The following is a 21,342-nucleotide window of genomic DNA, read 5'->3' on the forward strand; positions in this document are numbered from 1 at the left end:
ATGACAGTATATGGCTAATAATAAGATTTTACGTAGTACATACTTGTATTACTTTTTATAAAAAAATAAAATTAAGAATAGAAGATAAAGTACGGGAAACCAAATATAATATAATTTTACATGTCTATATATATCTTCTTTTATTTGTCAATTGAATAGCTCAAAATCATTTGCGATAGAAATCTTCTTTTGTGTGTATTTTGTCTCTATTATTCTGTTACGAAATCGCCACGATGAAAGAACCGTACCAACTTCTACCAAAAATTATTTTCAATAATCAAAAGTGGAAAGCTAAAGATTGTAGTTGAAAAACAATCACCAAAGCCTTCGAGACAAGACAATGGAAGGTACCAGCATTCGATGTTAATGGATACTCAGGTAATTCTTCTTCGTACATTTTTTCATCATTTCTTTTTGTTTTTTGTTTTGTTTTTTTCTTAATCTAAACATATATTACAGTTATTTATATAGTTCCTCATCATTTTTTAGGGTAATACTATTCGGGCTAGTTTATATGATTCCAATATCACTGCTTTTGAGGATCAACTTGTTCTGGAAAAAACTTATACTATTTCGAAAGCTTATGTGAAGAACAATACGACAAACTACAGATATTCGACTGGCTCTCTACAATGGACAATACTTGGAGAAACTCGTATTGAAAAACTGAATGAAGATAATCTAGAGTTTTTATTCTCAACATATCAACTGACACAGTTTCATGAACTTGAACAATACATTGATACAGATGCTGATTGAAGTAAGACAAAATTTCATAGATATTAAATAATCATATACTGATTCTACAGAAATATAGTTTCCTTCAAATTTGTACTGCTTATGTTTAGAAAAGGAAAATTTGATGGCTCATTTCAAATTTGGAGATATACTTGCAGTTGCAGTTGATATGACACCCAAACGATTGATTCAATCCAAAGATGGCAACCAAACTTGGTTGCAAGATATCATACTTCTAGACATGAATTTCAAAACAATGGTGCTTACACTTTAGGATTCATTTGTTGACAGAGAATGCTTACTGATAGCAGATATTATTGACAAAAAGTCAGTCATCTTTACAACCCGTCTAAAGGTTACGTCATTCTTTGGTATGTTCTATTGTATTATTTAAACTCCTCTTAAGGCATATATTACATCATTTACACATTCTCCATATTGATATTATATAGGTTTAAAATTGTCCACGAAAGTTCGTTCCACTCTCTTCATAAATACACCTTTCAATGCAGTAAAACAAATAACAGAATGGTATGTATAAAGTGCTATATTTTATTATTCTTTTTTTCCCCTCTCGATTATTTTTCCACACATTACTATTGGAGTTACTAATTATCTTCATGTCTTTTGATTACGGTAAGAACAAATTCCATTAAAATAGATGATTTTGTATTGAAAAAATCATACATGGATAAAAGCCCCACAAATCTTTCCCCACCTGTGCGAAGTAAATTCACTCCTATTCAAAATTTTCAGGGATGCCTTCTAACAGTAATATTAAGGTTACGTATGCTATTCAATATGTATTTATTTCCTAATATAGAGATATATATTACAAGATATACTCAATCATATTATTTATTTTTCCTTGTAATTTCTCTAAGTATTTTTTTTTTTTTTGTAATTTCTCTAAGTATATCTACACTGGTAACATCAAAAGTTTTATTGGGTAAACGGCACAGCAACAACAAACAAAATTGATAGCAAATCTTGGTACATGGCCTGCAACAACTATTTTAGACGATAAAAATATTTATTTTGGAGAAACATATCTTTGTATTTTTTGCAAGAATCTCAATTCCAAAGCTATTTCTCGATAAAATACACTAACAATTAATTACTTTTTATTTTTTACTTCATTTGGTGAAGGTAAAATATTTATTTATGCATGACATTTCTACTTCTCTGTATTACTCTTGTATCTATTAATACTAATTTCTTTTTCACTTTAGGGCTAGAGCATATGTGTAGCTTTCAGATGTCACGGGATCAATCAGTGCAAATGCAATTGGTGAACCAGCTGAGAAACTATTATTTACAACTTTACAGTCTTTGATGGAGGAAACCAAATTTGTAAGAAATCCAACTTATCTAAAACATTTTGCCATTCAGTACATATTTTAGTAGAATAATATTAATACAATTTAAAATTAAGATAGGGTTCAAAGACAAATTTCGAAGCAACCATTAAAAAAATGCAAGATACTGAACGAGCTTTCTACTTAAAAGTGTCGTAAAATGAACCTAATTCATCAAGTTATAGATTTGATATCATCTCTGTAACAGACTTAGATCATCCAAATCCAAGACAAGAAATCCAAGCAAATATTGATCATACAAGTCTTGAACCAAAAATCCAAACAAATGTTGATAGTCGGGTTGTGGTTACAGTAGTTGGGAAAAATGTTGGAAAAAATGTTAGTACAGACTATCAAGAAGATTGGTCACCTCCAGCAAAAAAAGCTTTCTTCAAATCTTCCAATGAGAGTTCCAGCTCAAAAGTGGCTTGTGATGAAAACATAAGTTCAGACACAAATCCATTTGCTCACAAAGAAAAACTGGAGTAAATGGTAGTCGAAATATTTTTCATAAAACCAACCTTTTGGGAAGAGTATGTTGTGTGGTTTTGTGAAATTTTTGCTATTTCGTTTTGTGAAATTTGTCTTCATTGTAATTTTAATCTTGAAATTCTATGTATAATTTCTTGATCAAAAGCTGTCAAACAAAAAAAGTAATGACAAACGATGTATATGTAATCCCTACATCATCTATCTCGAAAATCAGTCATTATTTATTTTATCTTGGCTATACTCTGTAATTAACGATGGTAATGAAGGTAATTTTTATTCTCTCTTATCTATCATTGACCGTAATACAAATACATGATTAGCTACGATGAATTCACAATTTACAAATCACAATCAAACACATAAATATGTATACTAATATCTCAATTATTTGCTGGTTAGTTCTTTGCCAATAATTCTATCTTCCGATATATTTTCAAACATATTCAATACATATGCTAACCAAATCATAATTCATGCACAACTCGTGCATCGCACGTAACATAGACTAGTAATTAATAAAAGTGAGATCTCTTTTCAAATCTGCATCAAACAAATTCAGATTTTAGATCAACTAACTAAGGTAACGGATGATACTAGAAACAAATATAAAATACAATATATATTTTTCTTCCTCAATCTTTCCAAATTAAAGTCCATATAATCTCTCTCTCTCTCTCTCTCTCTCTCTCTCTCTTCTCTCCTATATACGCGTTCTGTTCTTCAGCTAATCGCAGTAATGGAAGGTGAAGAAAATATCCAACTCCTATTCAAACATCTTCCACGAGAAAACAATGATGAATTGGCAGAAGGAATTAAAAATATCACTGGGTATGATTTCAAAGATAAAAATTTATTACTGCAAGCCTTTACCCATCATTCTTACGAGGAAAATTGCACATCATCGTACGAGAGGCTTGAATACGTCGGTGATTCTGTTCTGAATCTCATGGTTGCTGAAGAACACTACCTTTCGTACCCGGGTTTACAACCTGGCGATTTGACCCGATTACGAGCTGCCAATGTTGACACGGAGAAGCTTGCACGTGCGGCTTTGAAACACCGGTTGCACAGATTTCTACGCCATAATAAACCTATACTTGCTGGACAAGTAACTGGACATTAATTATTATCTGTTTTTGAATGCGTTGATTTATTATTTACATTATTTGAAAATAAATTTTGGTGCCACAGATTAAGGAATTTGAGGAATCAGTCGTCGAATATCCTTTGCATTCGTGGGGTCTAATTGATGCGCCAAAAGCTCTTGCAGACATTGTTGAATCTTTGATCGGGGCAATATACATCGACTCCAACAGGTCAATGAACATAACCTTTGAGGTATAACTCGACAAATATTTAAATGTTTAATTCCTTTTAATATGAAAAACACTGCAAATGTATTTTATGTGTAATTTAATTTTTTGTCTTGCTGACCTGAGAATTTTCATATTCTCTTGAGTAATCTAAAACCTTCATGTTATCTTGTGCTGGTATTGAGGATCGGGGTTTCACCTTAAAAGTTCCACCTTGTTACGGTAGCTTAAACTGTAGATGTAGATGTTGATTGTTCTTTTCGTATTTATGCCACGGCCAACGTGGAATTTTATCATTAATAGATTAAACTAAGCCCCTGTTTAACGATCATCATTTAGGAAAATGAAGTTTTAAGTAGTGATTTTTAGGAGAAATATATGGTTAAAAATAAGAAAAAGTTTTGAGTTTACGTGCAGAATTTTTTTTATAATGTGTAATTGAAAATGACTATGTGGAAATAGAGTTTGAAGATAATGATTATCAAACAAGGGTTAAGTTTGATGCTTCATCAAAACAAGTTGAATTAGGGGTGGAACCAACACCCGACGAGCCATGATGGCTACCCATGCTGGCTCGGCCAGAGAATTTGGTTTCACCATGACATATTATTCTTATCAAGTATAGCTTTTTGTGTTGAGGGCAGATAGCGAAGGAATTGTTACAGCCAGAAATCACTCCAGAATCTATTCAGAAGCATCCAGTAACAATGCTTTATGAGATATGCCAAAAGAAGAACTGGGAAGTTAGCATAAGAGATATTTGGAGAAAAACTGGTGAAGTTGAAGTTTATGTAGATGGAAAATTTGCTGGGAGGGGAAAGTACGAAGGCAAGAAACTTATTGCCGTCAATAGAGCAGCACACGAGGCAAACCAGCATATTGTAAGAGAACTTGCTCAAGAAAGTCCACAGTCCGTAGCCTCCCCAAGTTGCCATCGCTAGACAACGAACTGTCGAGTTCAGGGAAGAAATTTTGTTAAGATTCTCGACTTAGCAATTGAATTTAATATTTTACGACATTTACTACAAGTCCAGATAACATATTGTATTTTACTCGACTGCTACATTCATCTTCATTAAACAGGTGGAGTCCTTTTGTACTTTAAATTGAATATTTATATACATAAAACATGTATTTTGCTATATCGTGCTAGTTAAATCTTGTATTTGATCTTTCCTTCCCAGTAAGAACTCTTTACTTTGAAAAATTTTCCACATATAAAATTTATTTTTTTACAAGAAAAAATGAAGTTGGGTTGGCCACCTACATCTGCCCTTGGGAATAAGGGTTACAGAAGTTAATTTATGCTTACAAAATGACAGCAGAACTTAACGTACGAAATAGAATGAAATGGACAATTTGCATAATGAAAAGTTGATAAGAGACCGTAAATATCACAAAATATAGTGATATTTTGTGCCGATTACTCCAGTTAAAATGCAAAAAAGAAAACTCCGATATGAACTAACATGCTTTCCATGAAAATTTTAAACAATTCCTGAAAAAATTCAAATTAGCCTTCTCATAAAATTCCTCAATTGTACCTTCTAATATTTTCTTTGCTCAACTCTTCTGCAAAATTGAGTCGAGAGAAATTCAATGCCGATCCAAAAAATCTACAGGGCAAAAACAACAAAACCCAGATCTCCAATACGCATAATCGTATCCCCCATTGCTTGCATTGCGTTATTGTACCTTGCTTCATCTGTAGTTTCACAATTGGGTTTTCTTTTCACTCTCCAAGAAGTCTAAAGAACTTGGCAAAGAACCCGAAGAATCATCGAACTGGGCACGAGAAATACTTATATTGGGGGAGTAAAATTGACTGCCCTGGAAAACACTGTGAGTCCTGCGAGGGTCTGGGCCGCCAAGAGTCCAGCCTTAGGTGTGCCCTTGAAGAAGCTTTGTTTCTTGAAAGGTACATTTTCTAAATCTTGAATCTTTGTATGGATTGAATATTGGATCCCGATGGTTCTATGATTTATCTACTTTTTACATTGGAATTGTTAGAATTAGAATTAGGCTTGGAACAAAAAATGGAAAAACCGATTGATTTTCTTTTAAACAAAATTATGTTGGGTTTGAATTTTCGATCATTGGTTAACCGAACCAGCCAACCCACCTACTTGTTTACCTCTCTCTCTCTATATATATTTTTTTGAAGTTAAGAAAAATAAAAAACAAAAGATAAACTTTAATCTCATGATTCCCTCCAATCTATGATAATGCTTTAAATAATAGTACTGAAAATTTTCTTTTACAAGATTATTATGTTGTACTTAGCATTTTTATTTTTTTCATATTTAGGCGGTTAGACTACATAAATACATAAAAAAATAAATAAATAAGTTTTCTGTTGATCCATCTTTATTAAATTGATTTTATTTGTTAGTCATTAGTTCTTAAAATAAAAATTATTTGGTTATTTTAACTCTTGCAATTTAAGTGAGTCTAAATTCTTTTAAAAAATTTAATTTGGACTAAAAGTCCAAACCGATTTCGATTTAAGAGTTATAGGGAATTGATCTGAGTTGAAATTTACCCAAACCGGCTAATTTGATTTTGGTTTCAAATTGGTATCGAAACCAACCCAAATCAACCGGGCCCAGACCTAGTTAGAGTATCTGATTTTGACAGTAATGGTGGCTAATTTGAGAGCATCAATCTTGTAATTTTAACTGTATAGATTGCCCGTTTCAGCTTTTTATGCTATGATACAATGTTGAGTCTTGGGATTCCATCCAAAAAGTTCAACATGGGCTGCCCATATGTGTGTTTGATTATTGTTTTCATATTTAAGCTACATGACATATGAACCTTAACAGGCAGAAATCACCAGGTTTAGTTTATTGCTAGTTCTTTGAAAGTTTGGGTTCACACGGAATCTACCTCTCTGTGGTTTCTGATAACTAGTGTTTTTTCTTTTGGTGTTTGGTGAATGGAAATATGCTTTCTTCTTAAATAATGTTTTTACTTTTTGATTGTTAAAGTAATAAGAATCTTTTGAACAACTAGATTGATAATTGAATCAAAACTTAGTGACGTCCATTTTGATGTCTACAAAATTTGGAAATTGTTTGTTCGAATGATATAAATTGTTGATTTTAGATGTTGTCTTTTAGGGAATAATTTTTCTTGCCTTGTGGTGATGCAAGAGCTCTTCTGCTACTCCATTCAATGAAAATAATCTGTATTTCAGATCCAATTTTCCGAAGGATCACTTATAATTTAGGAAACCGATCACACAAATAAAAAAAAAATGTGGCCTTTTGCAATTTATTTCATCTTTAGCAACGGATTAACAATAATCTCAAAGAGGTTACTTTATTCCAGCAATTCGGTTAATGAGATCTGTTTTTGGAGCAGGACGAAAATGCTTACAGATACGCCTTAAGATCATAAGCCGTCACATGTATAAAACATCCCCTTTACTGTCGTTATTTACTTGGGTTTTATGTTGCTTAAGTGCCTCGATTTCTCCTTTTGCAGTCTGAACATGCTCCTTATGTTATTTTTACATAACAGTCGCCCTTAAAATTTTCTCCTCCTGTTATAGGACTTTTGTGATGCCTTCTAGGATGTGCATAAATCCAATCCACAATAAGAAAGGGATTCTTCATTCATCTGGAAGTATGATTTCAGAGGAAAGGTCAGTTTTCACTTCGTTGCTCACTACAGAGAGTTTATTGCTTTTCGCCAGTTGGATCCTACCACCGCCAAGATAACACCGCCCTATATCCCACATTCACCGTTTTGGAATTTTAGGTCGTACAATTTACAATAGTTTGGGACCACATCTTACTCTTTTTGCTGGTTGTTCTACTTATGTTTTGTATGCTGGATCATTCCTTTACTATAATCAATTACCATCACCAGGCTTTTGCCATAATTGCTGGCGCCTTGCTCGGAATTTGTGCCGAAATTTTGTGGGCGGCGCAGGGTGCGATCATGACCTCATACCCACCACATGATCGAAAAAGGACATACATTTCCATCTTCTGGAGTATTTTCAATATGGGGGGTGTCATAGGTGTTAGATTTGTGACTCTCAATTGGATTGGGAGTCTTTGATTGCGTGTTGGAATTAAAATTGCAAAAGGAATCAAAGTGGCAGACAAAAGGAAAGGAATAAATTGGTATCCAAATCCGAGTGAAATTAAGGAAAGAAATATTATTTTAGGTCGTACAATTTACAATAGTTTGGGACCACATCTTACTCTTTTTGCTGGTTGTTCTACTTATGTTTTGTATGCTGGATCATTCCTTTACTATAATCAATTACCATCACCAGGCTTTTGCCATAATTGCTGGCGCCTTGCTCGGAATTTGTGCCGAAATTTTGTGGGCGGCGCAGGGTGCGATCATGACCTCATACCCACCACATGATCGAAAAAGGACCTACATTTCCATCTTCTGGAGTATTTTCAATATGGGGGGTGTCATAGGTGTTAGATTTGTGACTCTCAATTGGATTGGGAGTCTTTGATTGCGTGTTGGAATTAAAATTGCAAAAGGAATCAAAGTGGCAGACAAAAGGAAAGGAATAAATTGGTATCCAAATCCGAGTGAAATTAAGGAAAGAAATATTATGGGAGTGGAAAGATCAAACTACATCCAGTTGGAACGAAATTGAACAATATCACGCTGCCTCTTTTTCTCCTTTTTTTTCACGTTTAACCTATAATTTCTACCTTTTTAGGACCCTTTTAGCGCTAGACTCGTGTGGTATAAATATGAGTCTCCTCTTTTAGTATTGTTGAAGCCAATTGCTATAATTCTCTCATTTCATAATGATTGAATAAAATAACATCGTTCCTTTGTTAGTTCCTTTTTATTTTGCATCTTTTACTTTAATCTTGTTCTTGGTTATTTTGTGATCTTTATTTATACTTCACATTGGGTTCATCAATCTCAATTCTTACGTTGTCTTCATCGGTCCCAACAAGTGGTATCAGAGTAAGGTTGCAAGTTTTTCGTGATTTGATTAAGGTTTTCAGAGATGGCTTCGATGAAGTATGATATTTCGCTGCTGAATCGCAATACAAGGTTTTCGCTAGGGCAAGTAAAGATGAGGGCTGTGTTGACACAGATGGAACTTGATGATGCTTTGCTGGGTTTTGAGAAGATGCCAGCAAATTGGTCTACGGAAAAGAAGCAACGAAAGGATAGGAAGGCTACATCATCGATTCATCTTCATTTGTCCAACAATATACTGCAGGATGTCTTGAAGGAGAAGACAACGGTTGATTTGTGGCTCAAGCTGGAGCAGTTGCTCATGACAAAGAGTCTGACTAGCAAATTGGCTCTAAAGTAGAAGTTGTATTCCCATCGCATGGCGGAAGGAGGATCACTGCAGGACCATCTTGCTGTGTTCAAGGAGATCGTTGCAGATTTGGAGACGTTGGAGGTAAAGTATGATGAAGAGGATCTGGCCTTGATCCTGTTATGTTCGCTACCCAATTCTTTTTCGTCATTTTGTGATACTATATTGTATAGTCGTGACATGTTGTCCATTGAGGAGGTATACGACGCCCTGTTCTCAAAGGAGAAGATGGAGTTGTTGGTTGGAGATCCTACATCTAGAGGTGAGGATGCTCTTGTTACTCATTGTGATCGACGGAGGGGTAGATCAAAGGTGAGGTACAGCAATGTGTATTGTTATTACTGCAAGAAGAAAAGACACATCAAGAAAGATTGCGACAAATTGCAGGGTAAAGGTAATTTACATGCAAATCATTCGGGGTAATCTTGTAATTCGGACAAAACCAATGTAGTTGAAAATTTTTCTGATGATAGAGATGTGATGTTGGCTATATCTTATGGGAAATCCAAACCTGAGGAGTGGATTTTGGATTCTGCATGTTCTTATCATATGTGTCCTAATAGGGCGTTATTCCAGACATATGAGGCGGTGAAGTAAGGTGGAGTTGTCATGGGAAACAATCAATCTTGCCAAGTTGCAGGAATCGATCGGGTCAGATCAAGGCTACAAGATGGGACAATGAGGACACTTGATCAGGTTCGCCATGTTCCAGACTTGACAAAGAATCTCATATCATTGAGTATCCTGAATGCAAAATGGAACCTGAAGGTTCAGAAAGGTGTTCGGGTTGTACTGGAGGGACGGATGAGATCCCAGTTGTACATTTTGTAGGGAAGCGCAGAACTAGTTCAGAGACATTTGGACAAGTTTAGTACCTTGGTGGAAATTCAGTTTGGTACATTACCTCTTGTGTTAGGCTCTGGGTCAGCTTCAAACTTTGCTCGTGGAAGTGTTGGTGATTCTGCTTTGCCACCAATTTGAGCAAATACATTTTGTTCTTGTGCTAGTGGACTCATAGAGCGTAGGTTTAGTGGTGTCAATAATGTCTGTAATGCCTTAGGGATCGTTGAAGGTGACGGTTCTAGCAAGGGGCCTTCTGATCGCGCATTTGGTGTGGTTTCCGCTACAGAGTGTGCTTCGACCTTGTCTAGTGAATATTAATTCCTTGGTGTGTCGCTTGTGGATGCCGGACGGAGGAACATGTTTTCGTGGAGAGTTTAGTATTGTGTTGATGAGCTTGGTTATTCTGATGCAGACGAATTTATTTCTCAAGGTGGAGAAATTTTGGAGCTTTGTTCGTTGCACCAGAATTTCGAGTCAAGGTGGAGATTGTTACATTTGTGACTCTCAATTGGATTGGGAGTCTTTGATTGCGTGTTGGAATTAAAATTGCAAAAGGAATCAAAGTGGCATATCCAAATCCGAGTGAAATTAAGGAAAGAAATATTATTGGAGTGGAAAGATCAAACTGCATCCAATTGGAACGAAATTGAACGGAATCATTCCGCCTCTTTTTCTCCTTTTTTTTCACATTTAATCTAGAATTTCTACCTTTTTAGGACTCTTTTAGCGCTAGACTCGTGTGGTATAAATATGAGTTTCCTCTTTCAGTATTGTTGAAGCCAATTGCTATAATTCTATCCTTTCATAGTGATTGAATAAAATAACTTCGTTCCTCTACCAGTTCCCTTTTATTTTGCATCTTTTACTTTAATCTTGTTCTTGATTATTTTGTGATCTTTATTTATACTTCATATTTGGTTCATCAAATCTCAATTCTTGCGTTGTCTTCATAGGTCCCAGCAATAGGTGGTTTAATTACTTTCATATTGAATTATCATAGGGTTGATGCTGTTTCAGTGAATGATGGTGTCATGAAATTAAGAATTAGAATCTTGCTTTTGCTTTTTTGATCCATTGCATGGAAAGAAAATAGGTATGCAAATTTGATGTTTTCCATGTTACTTCTCGAACTTGAAAACTACAGACATAATTGTATTTACAGAATTTAATATTACCATGCTGCCAAATGAAAGTGATCTAGGACATGAATAGTCTTTCTGAAAATTGAGCTTTTTGATAGTAATTCAGTATTGGAACCCTTATAATTAAGATAGTCTAATAGGAAAGGAAATAGTTGTCAATACAATTAAAAAGATTCATGTCTTAAGATTTCCACTCCCCATTTCAGTTCTCATCTAGTGCTTAGTTGAATATAGCTGCAAATGAGCGTTGCTTACTGCCCTTTGTGAATGCTTGAATTTTATTTTTTAGGTGGGCAGCTAACTCTTGTGCTATGGATTCTTTGTACGATCTGGACCTAATATCCAACGCAGTACCTGTAATTTTGGATAATTCAAAGCAGTGGCATCACGTCCTTTCAACTAGCATGAAATTGGGATCCAGAGGGGTAGCACACGTACAAGGGGTCAGCCGGGCCGATCTCAAAGAGAAGAGTTTGTACTCAAATATTTTACTCATAAATCGAACTGCGAGCCCTCTATCATGGCAAGTATACTAAGTTGTAGTTTCTCTACTTTCTTTTCTTCTTTTTCTGCCTTCTCGCCCTAACTTTCCCTTGCCTACCCTGTACTTAAAACTATTTTAGAAGATTTAAATTATGCATATTTCTAGGGTTGAAGCTTTCAGCTTAGTTATCCGAAGATTTGATATGACCAATTTACTCCATTTTTCAGTTCTGAGGTATTATCATTTTGATAATACTAAGATAGTGTTCCATTTCATTGACCTAATTTGTATTGGTTTTGCCTGGTTACATATTTCAATATTGAAGTTTCTTATGAAGTGTATAATCAATTTAAGTTTTGAATCTTGATAGCTTTTGTGTAGGTATTAACTTCGATAACATCCAGGTTCATGGAGTGCAAGGATCGAAACAACCGCAGTTCTATCATGTTGCCTTATTCATTTCTTCCTTCAATGGCTACAAAGAAGCTACGTGATGCAGCAGAAAAGGTAGTTAACTGCATTTAGTTAAGTTTCTGTTTGCCAGTTACCAGTGAGTTTTAGAAACTTTTAGTTTTCAGCCTGAACAATGGAATAAATCACAAAATTCGGATGAACAAGAAATGAAAGGGAAACTTTAAGCGTGTTGGGACATATAGGGAGGAAAGACCAATATTCTAAGCCTTTGAATAGGGGAAAAAAAAAAAAAGAAAAAAAAAATGAGGAACGATAAGGAAACAGGAAACTAAGTGTGAGAAGGAAAACTAAAAAAAAAAATTGTGAGAAAAAATTCAGTCAAGTTCTAATACTTAGACTCTTTGAAATGGTTGCATTATTCGTGTCGAACACGACACAATATGGGTGTGGGTATAAGATATGTGTCGGTTGCTCTAAGTTTTAATTGGATACTTCGTCGTTTTTGCATTTTTTTCTGCTCTCTATTAATCTAACGCCGCCTTCGAGAGGGTGGAGAAAGGAGACGTCGCGCCATATGGCTTGTATCTATCTGTATGACCATCGTAGTATGCACGCCTTATGAAGGTGTCTTCATTCTTGTTTGGGATGTGGATTGGCCAATTAGAAGCATCGTAGTATTTCATACAAAAGATGCTTAAAGCAAGTGAGGAAAGGGTGATTTTGCTTTCTATGTCCACCCTTATCCAACTCTTTGACTCGATCAAGTTATCTTTCTTGCTTTTGAGTTAGCTAATGGTAGGAAGAAGCAGAGAAGATCCCATGTTAGAGGGACTACTAGCCTTCTAAAAAGACCATCTCTATATTGCAATGAAAAAAAACCTCATGCGTATCTAAGCTCTTGCAAGTGCCTTCCCTTCCCTTCTTTCTGTTGTAGTAACCTTAGCTATTTCATTCGACGCTACTACTTAAGTATGAGTTGCCGTTGCAAATCTCAAGTGTTGCAAAAGACTGGGATGGGAAACAAAACGGAATGTACCGGATTTTTAGCACGTACAATCATCAAACTAGAGACCCAAGGAGGGCTCGACAAAACAGAAAATATCACGTTGCTCTATTTTGGGCCTCATTTTCGTGAAACTATTCCTCAAGCAAGGCAGCCGATAATTCATCGAAGGGTTTGTGTGAATAATAGAATGGTAAACATTACTCATTTTATGTCCCACGGTGATATGAGGGATAAAGATGTTCTTTTATACTGTGTTGTGACATATTAGAAAATCTTAGGATAGAGAATAACCTACACAGGAAAAGCTGTACTCAAAGTGAATTGTCTAGTGTTCTCCTTTGTCTCATTGTCTATCTCGTAATCATTCGATTCCGCCTCTACAAAGGCTAGCTCGTACTCCTCCTCCTTCTCTTCCTTCATCATCGTGTCTGAATACTGTTCCCTAATTGACGTTCCTTTCTCTGGACCGAGTTTCCTCCGGTACCATTGATTTATCCATACCATAATAGATGAGGTCATATTTTGGTACATTCTAGAATCCTTGTACCTAGGTCTCAGGTTGCCTCATAATAGGTACTGCAAACAGCCGTGTTGGTTGGTTAGACGATCATGCAAGTAGAGGATCGGGGAGTGAACAAGAGGGTAAAACAAAAAATATTTAGTACAAGGAAGAAGTTTTCAAAATTTTGCATAATATAAAAGTAAGATTACCATTAAGCGAAAAAGAATTAGTTGATATCCAAAGTGGTTGAGGACCTTACTATGTCGTTCGATCACCATTGAGCCTTTCCTTTCTTCTTTCTCCTTTCTATGTAGATGGATTGATTGCGGGTTTCTCCAACTTGATTCTCATCCCATTTCCTCCGGCACAGAAATGAAAGGGGTGGGCAAAATTACATGAGAGAAAGAACCTCTTGGTGGAGTCCAGTCCCCCAAAAAGTGCTACTTAGTGACTAGGGGCCTTTTTAACCCCTTCTTACCCTCTCTATACTGGTGGCTTAGGCTTTTGTTAGTATAAAATGAAAATGAGTTCCATATGGTACTATTGAGCTCTTCACTAAATCCAAATTGCAATCAAGTCCCTCATTTTATATTTTATATAACATTTGGTAATTAACCTCCCATAATTAAAAACTAAACTCCAAAATTCCATTTTATTAGTCTTATCAATACTCATTGCCTTCTATGTGAACAATTGTTTTTGGCCTAATCAAAATGACATCCCGGCTTAGTAAAAAAATTGAAGCTTGAAAGACGTATCCACGTACCCTTGTTCGAAATATGGATTCTTTTCAGCCATGTTCCCGTATCCTACCTTTTAGAAAATAAAAGTTCGACGCTTAGATACTTACTCTTACGTAATACCAGTGCTTGAGGAAAGAATTGAAGGAATAATTTCTTGAATTGTGTTCAGCTTCATTGTCCTTTTGAATTTATTTGCTTTATAATAGAATTATTTTTCATAAAGATGTGATCCATGTGAAACATGTGTTCTTTTCTGCTAAGCAATCAGTTATGAGCATTCATTTCAACAGATCAAGGCGCTTCTTGGTGATTATTATGCTATCCATGTTCGTCGAGGTGATAAACTGAAAACTAGGAAGGACAGATTTGGGGTTGATCGGAGCTTACATCCTCATCTAGACAGGGATACACACCCCGAGTTCATTCTTTGTAGAATTGCAAAATGGGTTCCCCCTGGACGAACCCTTTTTATTGCCTCTAATGAAAGGAAGCCAGAATTTTTTTCACCTCTGGCTGTGAGGTATGTCATTTTTGTGTGATTCTTGGATATTGGTGCTCTTGCTGTGTTTATGTTATAGTAGTATACAGTAATACTTATTTGTCATGAAGGATTATTTGACTTTAACAATAGTTTCTTTGGTCCGGTATTGTAGAATATTTTATCATCTGCTCTAGAGCTATTGTTTCTGTTAACCATCCTCTGTCCTTTTAGTGCCCGTTTGCTATGCAGTAATAGACAAGATTAGATAGCATAATAAGATTTCAGCTTATTTTACTTCCTTAATAATGTCTTGTCCACCTTACCGAACATTTGTTTGAAAGCTGAATTATCATTCTTGTTGAAAATTGTGATTTTATGCTGGAAACTATCTTCTTAATTACCATTCATTGTCATTTCTGATGGATCGTGCTTTACATTCTTAATTATATAAATTCATCCTTTTTTCTTTTGATGACTTTGACACGTGTGAAGCCTTTGATAGAAATTGCCCTGAACCTGACACACGGTGATATAAGATTGTGTACGGATATGGTGGTATCACATGTTTCATTTGGGACTTATGTTATAAGACTTTTAGGATACCAGCATGGAGCAATTTTTCCATTAATAAGTTTAATTATAATAAAAATCCAGTATCTCCTGGGAATTGGTTGTATTTCATGGGGGCTGAAGTTGTTTCCTTGTGTAAATAAGTTTTAGAACAAATAATATATTAATGATCAATTAATAAGTTACTTGTTTCGACATGAAACTAAGAGTTACTTTCAATATGATTGCTGCTCGAGTTCTATGACCTCCTGGTTTCTTAGTTTTGTTCTGTTGTTCTTGGATATGAACTATTCTATATTTTTGTTAATTTCATCGTTTTTGCTGCGACATTATATGCAGGTACAGATTGGCATATTCTTCAAATTATAGCAGTCTTTTGGATCCATTAGTTGAGAACAATTATCAACTATTCATGGTTGAAAGGCTTATAATGATGGGTTCCGAAACGTTTATTAGGACATTTAAAGAAGACGATACAGATCTCAGCCTCACTGATGATCCAAAAAAGAACACCAAGGCATGGCAGATACCAGTTTATACCAATGATGGAGAGTAATGTTAATCTCTTAGTTCTCTTAATACAGCTAGTGCTAGTTACCAATGATGGATAGTAATGTTAATCTCTTAGTTCTCTTAATACAGCTAGTGCTAGTTATCTATAGATAGGACTGGACACTAATTTTGAATTTGGCTTGTTTCTCTTTCTTATTATTGTCTAGTGCTATCTAATTGCAGATTCTCATATATTGATCGTCTCTTGTTCGAGGGACTATTGCATCAAAAATGGGGATTCTATTGCTTTTTGTGTGTGTGTAAACTTCCAGGTGAGAGATGTTGAAAAGCTTCAATTTGTTACATAATTTAATCATTAGCCATGTAATGAAAATTGATTTTCAATGATTTTGTTGGTGGTGGTGTAGCAAAGTCATGTTTATTCTGGACCAAACACACCCTAATTGAAAATTTTATAATTTTGAAATTTAGCCCCGTTTTGGCCCCCTTTATAGCTTTTCAATTTAATTTATTTTTTTCTCTCTCCTACTTTCAACCACATAATCTTCAAAAAAATAATATTACACTCAAATCGAAAACTTTTTAACTATACAATCTTCAAAAAAATACTATTTTTCTCATTATAAATTCAAATAATGGGGCCAAACGGGGGCTTACTTATGAGTAAAAATTTTAAGCTTAACCACATGTAAGACCAAACCTTTAAAATTTGCTTTGGTCGCCAACTCTAATATCGTCAGACCACAATTGCTAGATACCCAAATCGATCAAAGCCTAGGATCCAGTAACTTTTTAACATTTCAATACAACGCTCCGGCCAAACACGCTTTATGAAATGAAAAAGTGGCGACGTCTAATATCAGTTGTCGTTGAAATCTTCCCTCCCTGCACTCCACAGCTTCTATCTCTGTTTTTACGCTGTGGATCAAGAAAATAAATCATACTTAACCCCTATTTTCTATCTTTTAATCAAATTGAATTGCATTACTCCTCCACGTCTTCGGCGCCTTCAGGGCTTTGTTTTCTTGAAAATAGATTCAGAAAAAAGGAGAATATAGTGCGTTACAGCTGACTTTTTTTTTAGGTATCAATGTTTCTCTATCTGAACCTATCGTAACGTAAATCTTACAAATTGTATTGAATTTTATTGTGGGCAAATTCGATGAGTTTCTAGATATACCTTTTTCTTTTTTGGTTGGATTTTCCCTTTGGAATCGTTGTTGATTTTCTGCTCAGTTTTTTACTCTCTCACACGTTTTTTTCCCCGTATTTTTGGGTGGGTATTTTGTTAAATTCTCGTGTTTATAGCTATTTTGGGTAAAAAGCCGAAAGAGTTTATTTTTGCTCAATTCTAATCTGGGTTTGTGTTGGAATATGAGGATTTTGGATGATTATTGTCTAAACTTAGCATTTTTAGTCTATTGATTGAAAAGCCCAGAAATTATTTGCTGAATTCTCATCTGGGTTTCTCTAAAATCCCAGGTTTTACTGGGATATAATCCCGGCAGATTTTCTCCTTGAAAATCCTGGATTTTTCCTGGGTTAACTGTAATTTGGGGATCTCAAATTGATCATCCGTGCTTGAACATGGTGAATAATAGCAATAACAACAAGAATAATCAAGATGTCGGGGATAAGAATACATCAAGCATTTCTAGAGATATTAGTGGTGGAGGGGGAGCCACCAAATCATGGGTCACCACTGCGTCTGGTCAATCAGTGTCCACCAGTGGCAGCGTGGGTTCCCCGTCAAGCCGGAGTGAGGCTGCTGTGGCAACTCCTGCCAGTGACAGCACATTTCTCAGGCTTAACAATCTGGATATCCAAGGTGATGATGCCGGATCACAAGGGGCTATTGGGTGAGCCTTTTGGTCACTTCTTCTTTTCTTGCATTTTCATTTCTAGAAATTATTGATTTCTGTTTCTTTCCGTGGTGTTGATGTGAAATTAGTGTCATTATTAACGAGTAATATAAGAGGCTTATTGCTAATGTTAGAGTTATAACAAGTTATAGACCAATAATGATCTATGAGGTGACTATAGTAAAAGAAATATAAAAGTATCGTGGAATGAAAGATCGATAATGTGCGATATGTTTTGTGGGTAAATGAATTTATTGTTTCAGATGGAGCTCACTGGAGGTTCATTAAGGAGTTCCATACATAAGGGACAAATACTTGTGGAGATATGTTGTGTTGCAAAAGATGTGGTTTAATAGATTGATGGTACTCCATGTGACTTTGGTAATAAATCATTTGTGGAAAAAGAATTTTAATATGTTTTGGCTTTAATTAGGTAGTAAAACAAATAATTATTTTGATTATACCTGTGGGATGATTTTAAATGAGTTTATTGTTTATGTTTTGCACTTAAATATATTGCTTACGAAAAGTATGGTGCATTCTAATATGTTTCTATGACTCACAATAATAGGTTCTCTTGTGCTGGTGTCTTTATGTTTCCTTTTCTTTCCTTTCGTCGTGCTTCTAGTTGACTAATAATAAGTTCCAACAGTAACAAGAAGAAGAAAAGGGGTCAGCGTGCTGCTGGAGGGGATAAGACTGGTAGAGGGCTTCGTCAATTTAGTATGAAAGGTTTTTGTTTCTCATCTGTCCCTGTTTCTCTTGCTAAGAAGATGTGAACTTTTTAATTTCATTTTAGTACTTGAATGAGTTATAGATAAGAGTTGCATGATACATGATTAACTTTGCTGCTTTCTCTTGGGGATAGTGTGCGAAAAAGTGGAAAGCAAAGGAAGAACCACATACAACGAGGTCAGATGCTTATTAAATGTGTAATTTATTTCGCATCACGCTTTTCTTAAATTAGCATTTGTGTAATCTCTTTTGGCATGCAATATGTTTGGGAGCTTATGTTTTTGGAATGATGAGTTGGTCCTTCCATTCTGTTAACCTGTACTGATTAATTTGTGCTCTTTTATGACCGTCCTCTTGTTTTGCAAAATTTAAAATGTGGCATCTTCAACTTTGTTTGAAAAGTACTGGATTCTTTTGGTTTAATAAGACTATTCCAATTCCAAAGCTACTTGATTGGTTGCTAAAAATGCCTTTTTAAGTGTGATTAATACCTAAAGGGACATGATAGTTTCTTATTGAAAAGAAGTATGAATGTTTTGATTGGAGGAAGACATATGCATAGTTCACCGAAATTATCATTGCTTGTTTGTATTTCAATTGATACAACTTTATAACAATAACAATAATCATAATGATGGTAATGGTTCAATGGTAATGGTTTGCCATAGTGACTTTCTTCTGAGTATTGGAAACTGGTAATAATATTTGACCTATGTTCCTTGCATAAAAACCAAAATGGTCTATTCAGTTGCGGAATAACATGTCATTGTGGTCTATTTGATTGTAATTTAGTGTCTAAATCTAACAAATCAGTCTCTTCAGGTTGCAGATGAACTTGTTGCTGAATTTGCAGATCCTAACAATAATCTTGCCTCTCCGGACCAGGTTCTTTTCATTTGTCATTTCCAGATGCCATGTTTCTAGGGATTGTGAAACTTTTTTAAACTTGTAATTATGATTGTTAATATGTGGCAGCAACAATATGATGAGAAAAACATACGAAGAAGGGTTTATGATGCTCTAAATGTTCTGATGGCAATGGATATAATATCTAAAGATAAGAAGGAAATACAATGGAAAGGTTTACCACGGACTAGCTTGAATGACATTGAAGAACTAAAGGTTCGTATACATGTTTCTTACATTTACTTCCACTTGCATTTTCCTTTTATCTAGTGTTATATGACTATTTCAAGCAATGTAATTAAAGTTGTATGTAACTGACTGCAGAATGAGAGTCTTGGAATTAGAAATCGCATTGAGAAAAAAGCAGCATATTTGCAAGAACTCGAGGAACAAGTGAGAATCTTTGAGCAGTATGCTGTTAGCTTTTTTTCTTAATTAGAAAGAAGTTAATTTCTTGATATGCATCAAGGATAAGGGTATTAAAAATTAGTAATGTGTCTAACAATTTGTCTTTTCTTCCAATACTTGGTTGAAGTACGTAGGTCTTCAAAAACTTGTCCAACGTAATGAGCAACTATATGGCTCGGGAAATGCTCCTAATGGTGGTGTGGCTTTACCTTTTATATTGGTGCAGGTTCGTTTGTTAATAATTTCATTATCTTTTGAAGGACTTCCAAATAGATGATCCTTTTTTTTATGACCATGTTTAATATTTCTCCTCCTGATCACAAATGAGACTTGCATTCTCACATTGGTTGGCAGTCTAGCCTACAGTTAGATTTGGAAATTCGTGATGTATAAAATTCGTGAAAGCATATCAAACAAGTCTAATGCTCTCGAACCCTTTGCCACAAGAAGGCTTAAAAATTAAATTTACATGTTCAGTGTAATACTCTCTTCATCCATTTAGTCGTTCAGAATAATTCCATTCTTCGATCAGTATGAATTCCAAATTTGCCAGTCAACAGGGGTAAAAACCACAATGAAGAGAATACACCAAAGCCCAAAAACCGCCAATAATCTCCAGGTAATCGAAAAGAAAATTTAAAAAAAATAAAAATAAAAACTCAAATTCAACTTCAGTTCATCCACAATCACCACACCATCCGAACCACATCACCCCTAAAAACATTACCAGATTAAAAAATAAGGAAATATCCGCACACACAATTCCAAAGTTGAGTTATGATATCTCGACAGATACTCCATCTGAAGCTAAACAAATTTGATACTGAGAAGTTCTATTCTTCATTTGTCAAGTTGATCACCATTTTCCATCTTATATTTTCATATTATCAGAAGAGTTTTAGGAACAGATCTTCTGGTGTAATGTTGGAGACAATGGTGGTTTGAAAGTTCCGGATGTTGCTTCAGTGTTCCAGAATTGCATTGAATTCATTGTCATGCTTCTGATTGATTTTCTCTTTGGAAATTGTAGACTCGTCCTCATGCAACTGTCGAGGTGGAAATATCAGAAGATATGCAGCTGGTGCATTTTGATTTCAATAGGTAAGGGAATCACTCAAGCAAAAAACCACTTTTAATTGTTCAATATAAGAATGTTTGGTAGAGCTTAAAAATAAGCAACAGTTATGGTGTTTCAAAACATTTTTGGAGAAGTAACTATTCTCTTTTAATAAGAAAAGAAAAGTAACTTCTCCCTTGCTGAGTTGCTGTTAATTTTTCTCAATATTAAAAAAAAAATAAAAAAAAATTATTATCTTAGAACTTATTAGAAGTCTAAAAATTTTAAACTTGGCAACATTTTGTGTACTCCATAAATGATAGTTTTAAATCCACTACATTCTTAGATGACTAACACGATCATGTCATTTATTACATTGAAAGGAAGATGAGGAAGCAATGCTTGCTTATGATAGCCAACAGAGCTTAAAAAAAAATACTTTCATGCTGTAT

General features: G+C 34.9%; 3 protein-coding genes across 3 annotated transcripts; all 3 read left to right on the forward strand.

Moving 5' to 3' along the window:
* Nucleotides 1-3,269: 3,269 nt before the first annotated feature.
* On the forward strand, nucleotides 3,270-5,043 carry LOC111379168 (ribonuclease 3-like protein 3). Its single transcript, XM_023002504.1, has 3 exons — nucleotides 3,270-3,696; nucleotides 3,780-3,926; nucleotides 4,546-5,043. The coding sequence occupies exons 1-3, from the start codon at nucleotides 3,325-3,327 to the stop codon at nucleotides 4,840-4,842; spliced, it is 816 nt and encodes a 271-aa protein (XP_022858272.1). The 5' UTR covers nucleotides 3,270-3,324; the 3' UTR covers nucleotides 4,843-5,043.
* A 173-nt stretch (nucleotides 5,044-5,216) lies between these two features.
* LOC111379162 lies at nucleotides 5,217-16,212 on the forward strand. Its single transcript, XM_023002498.1, has 7 exons — nucleotides 5,217-5,234; nucleotides 5,419-5,819; nucleotides 7,458-7,550; nucleotides 11,499-11,732; nucleotides 12,098-12,200; nucleotides 14,649-14,878; nucleotides 15,749-16,212. Exons 1-7 carry the CDS (start codon nucleotides 5,217-5,219, stop codon nucleotides 15,963-15,965), a joined length of 1,296 nt encoding a protein of 431 aa, XP_022858266.1. The 3' UTR covers nucleotides 15,966-16,212.
* Nucleotides 16,213-16,817: 605 nt separating this feature from the next.
* LOC111379167 (transcription factor-like protein DPB) lies at nucleotides 16,818-20,954 on the forward strand. The gene is made up of 9 exons (XM_023002503.1): nucleotides 16,818-17,006; nucleotides 17,405-17,781; nucleotides 18,437-18,516; nucleotides 18,653-18,696; nucleotides 19,342-19,404; nucleotides 19,495-19,641; nucleotides 19,750-19,818; nucleotides 19,961-20,059; nucleotides 20,864-20,954. Exons 2-9 carry the CDS (start codon nucleotides 17,510-17,512, stop codon nucleotides 20,936-20,938), a joined length of 849 nt encoding a protein of 282 aa, XP_022858271.1. The 5' UTR covers nucleotides 16,818-17,006; nucleotides 17,405-17,509; the 3' UTR covers nucleotides 20,939-20,954.
* The last annotated feature ends 388 nt before the right edge of the window (nucleotides 20,955-21,342 follow it).

This window comes from Olea europaea, unplaced genomic scaffold, assembly GCF_002742605.1.
Source record: "Olea europaea var. sylvestris unplaced genomic scaffold, O_europaea_v1 scaffold1939, whole genome shotgun sequence".
NCBI lineage: Eukaryota > Viridiplantae > Streptophyta > Magnoliopsida > Lamiales > Oleaceae > Olea > Olea europaea.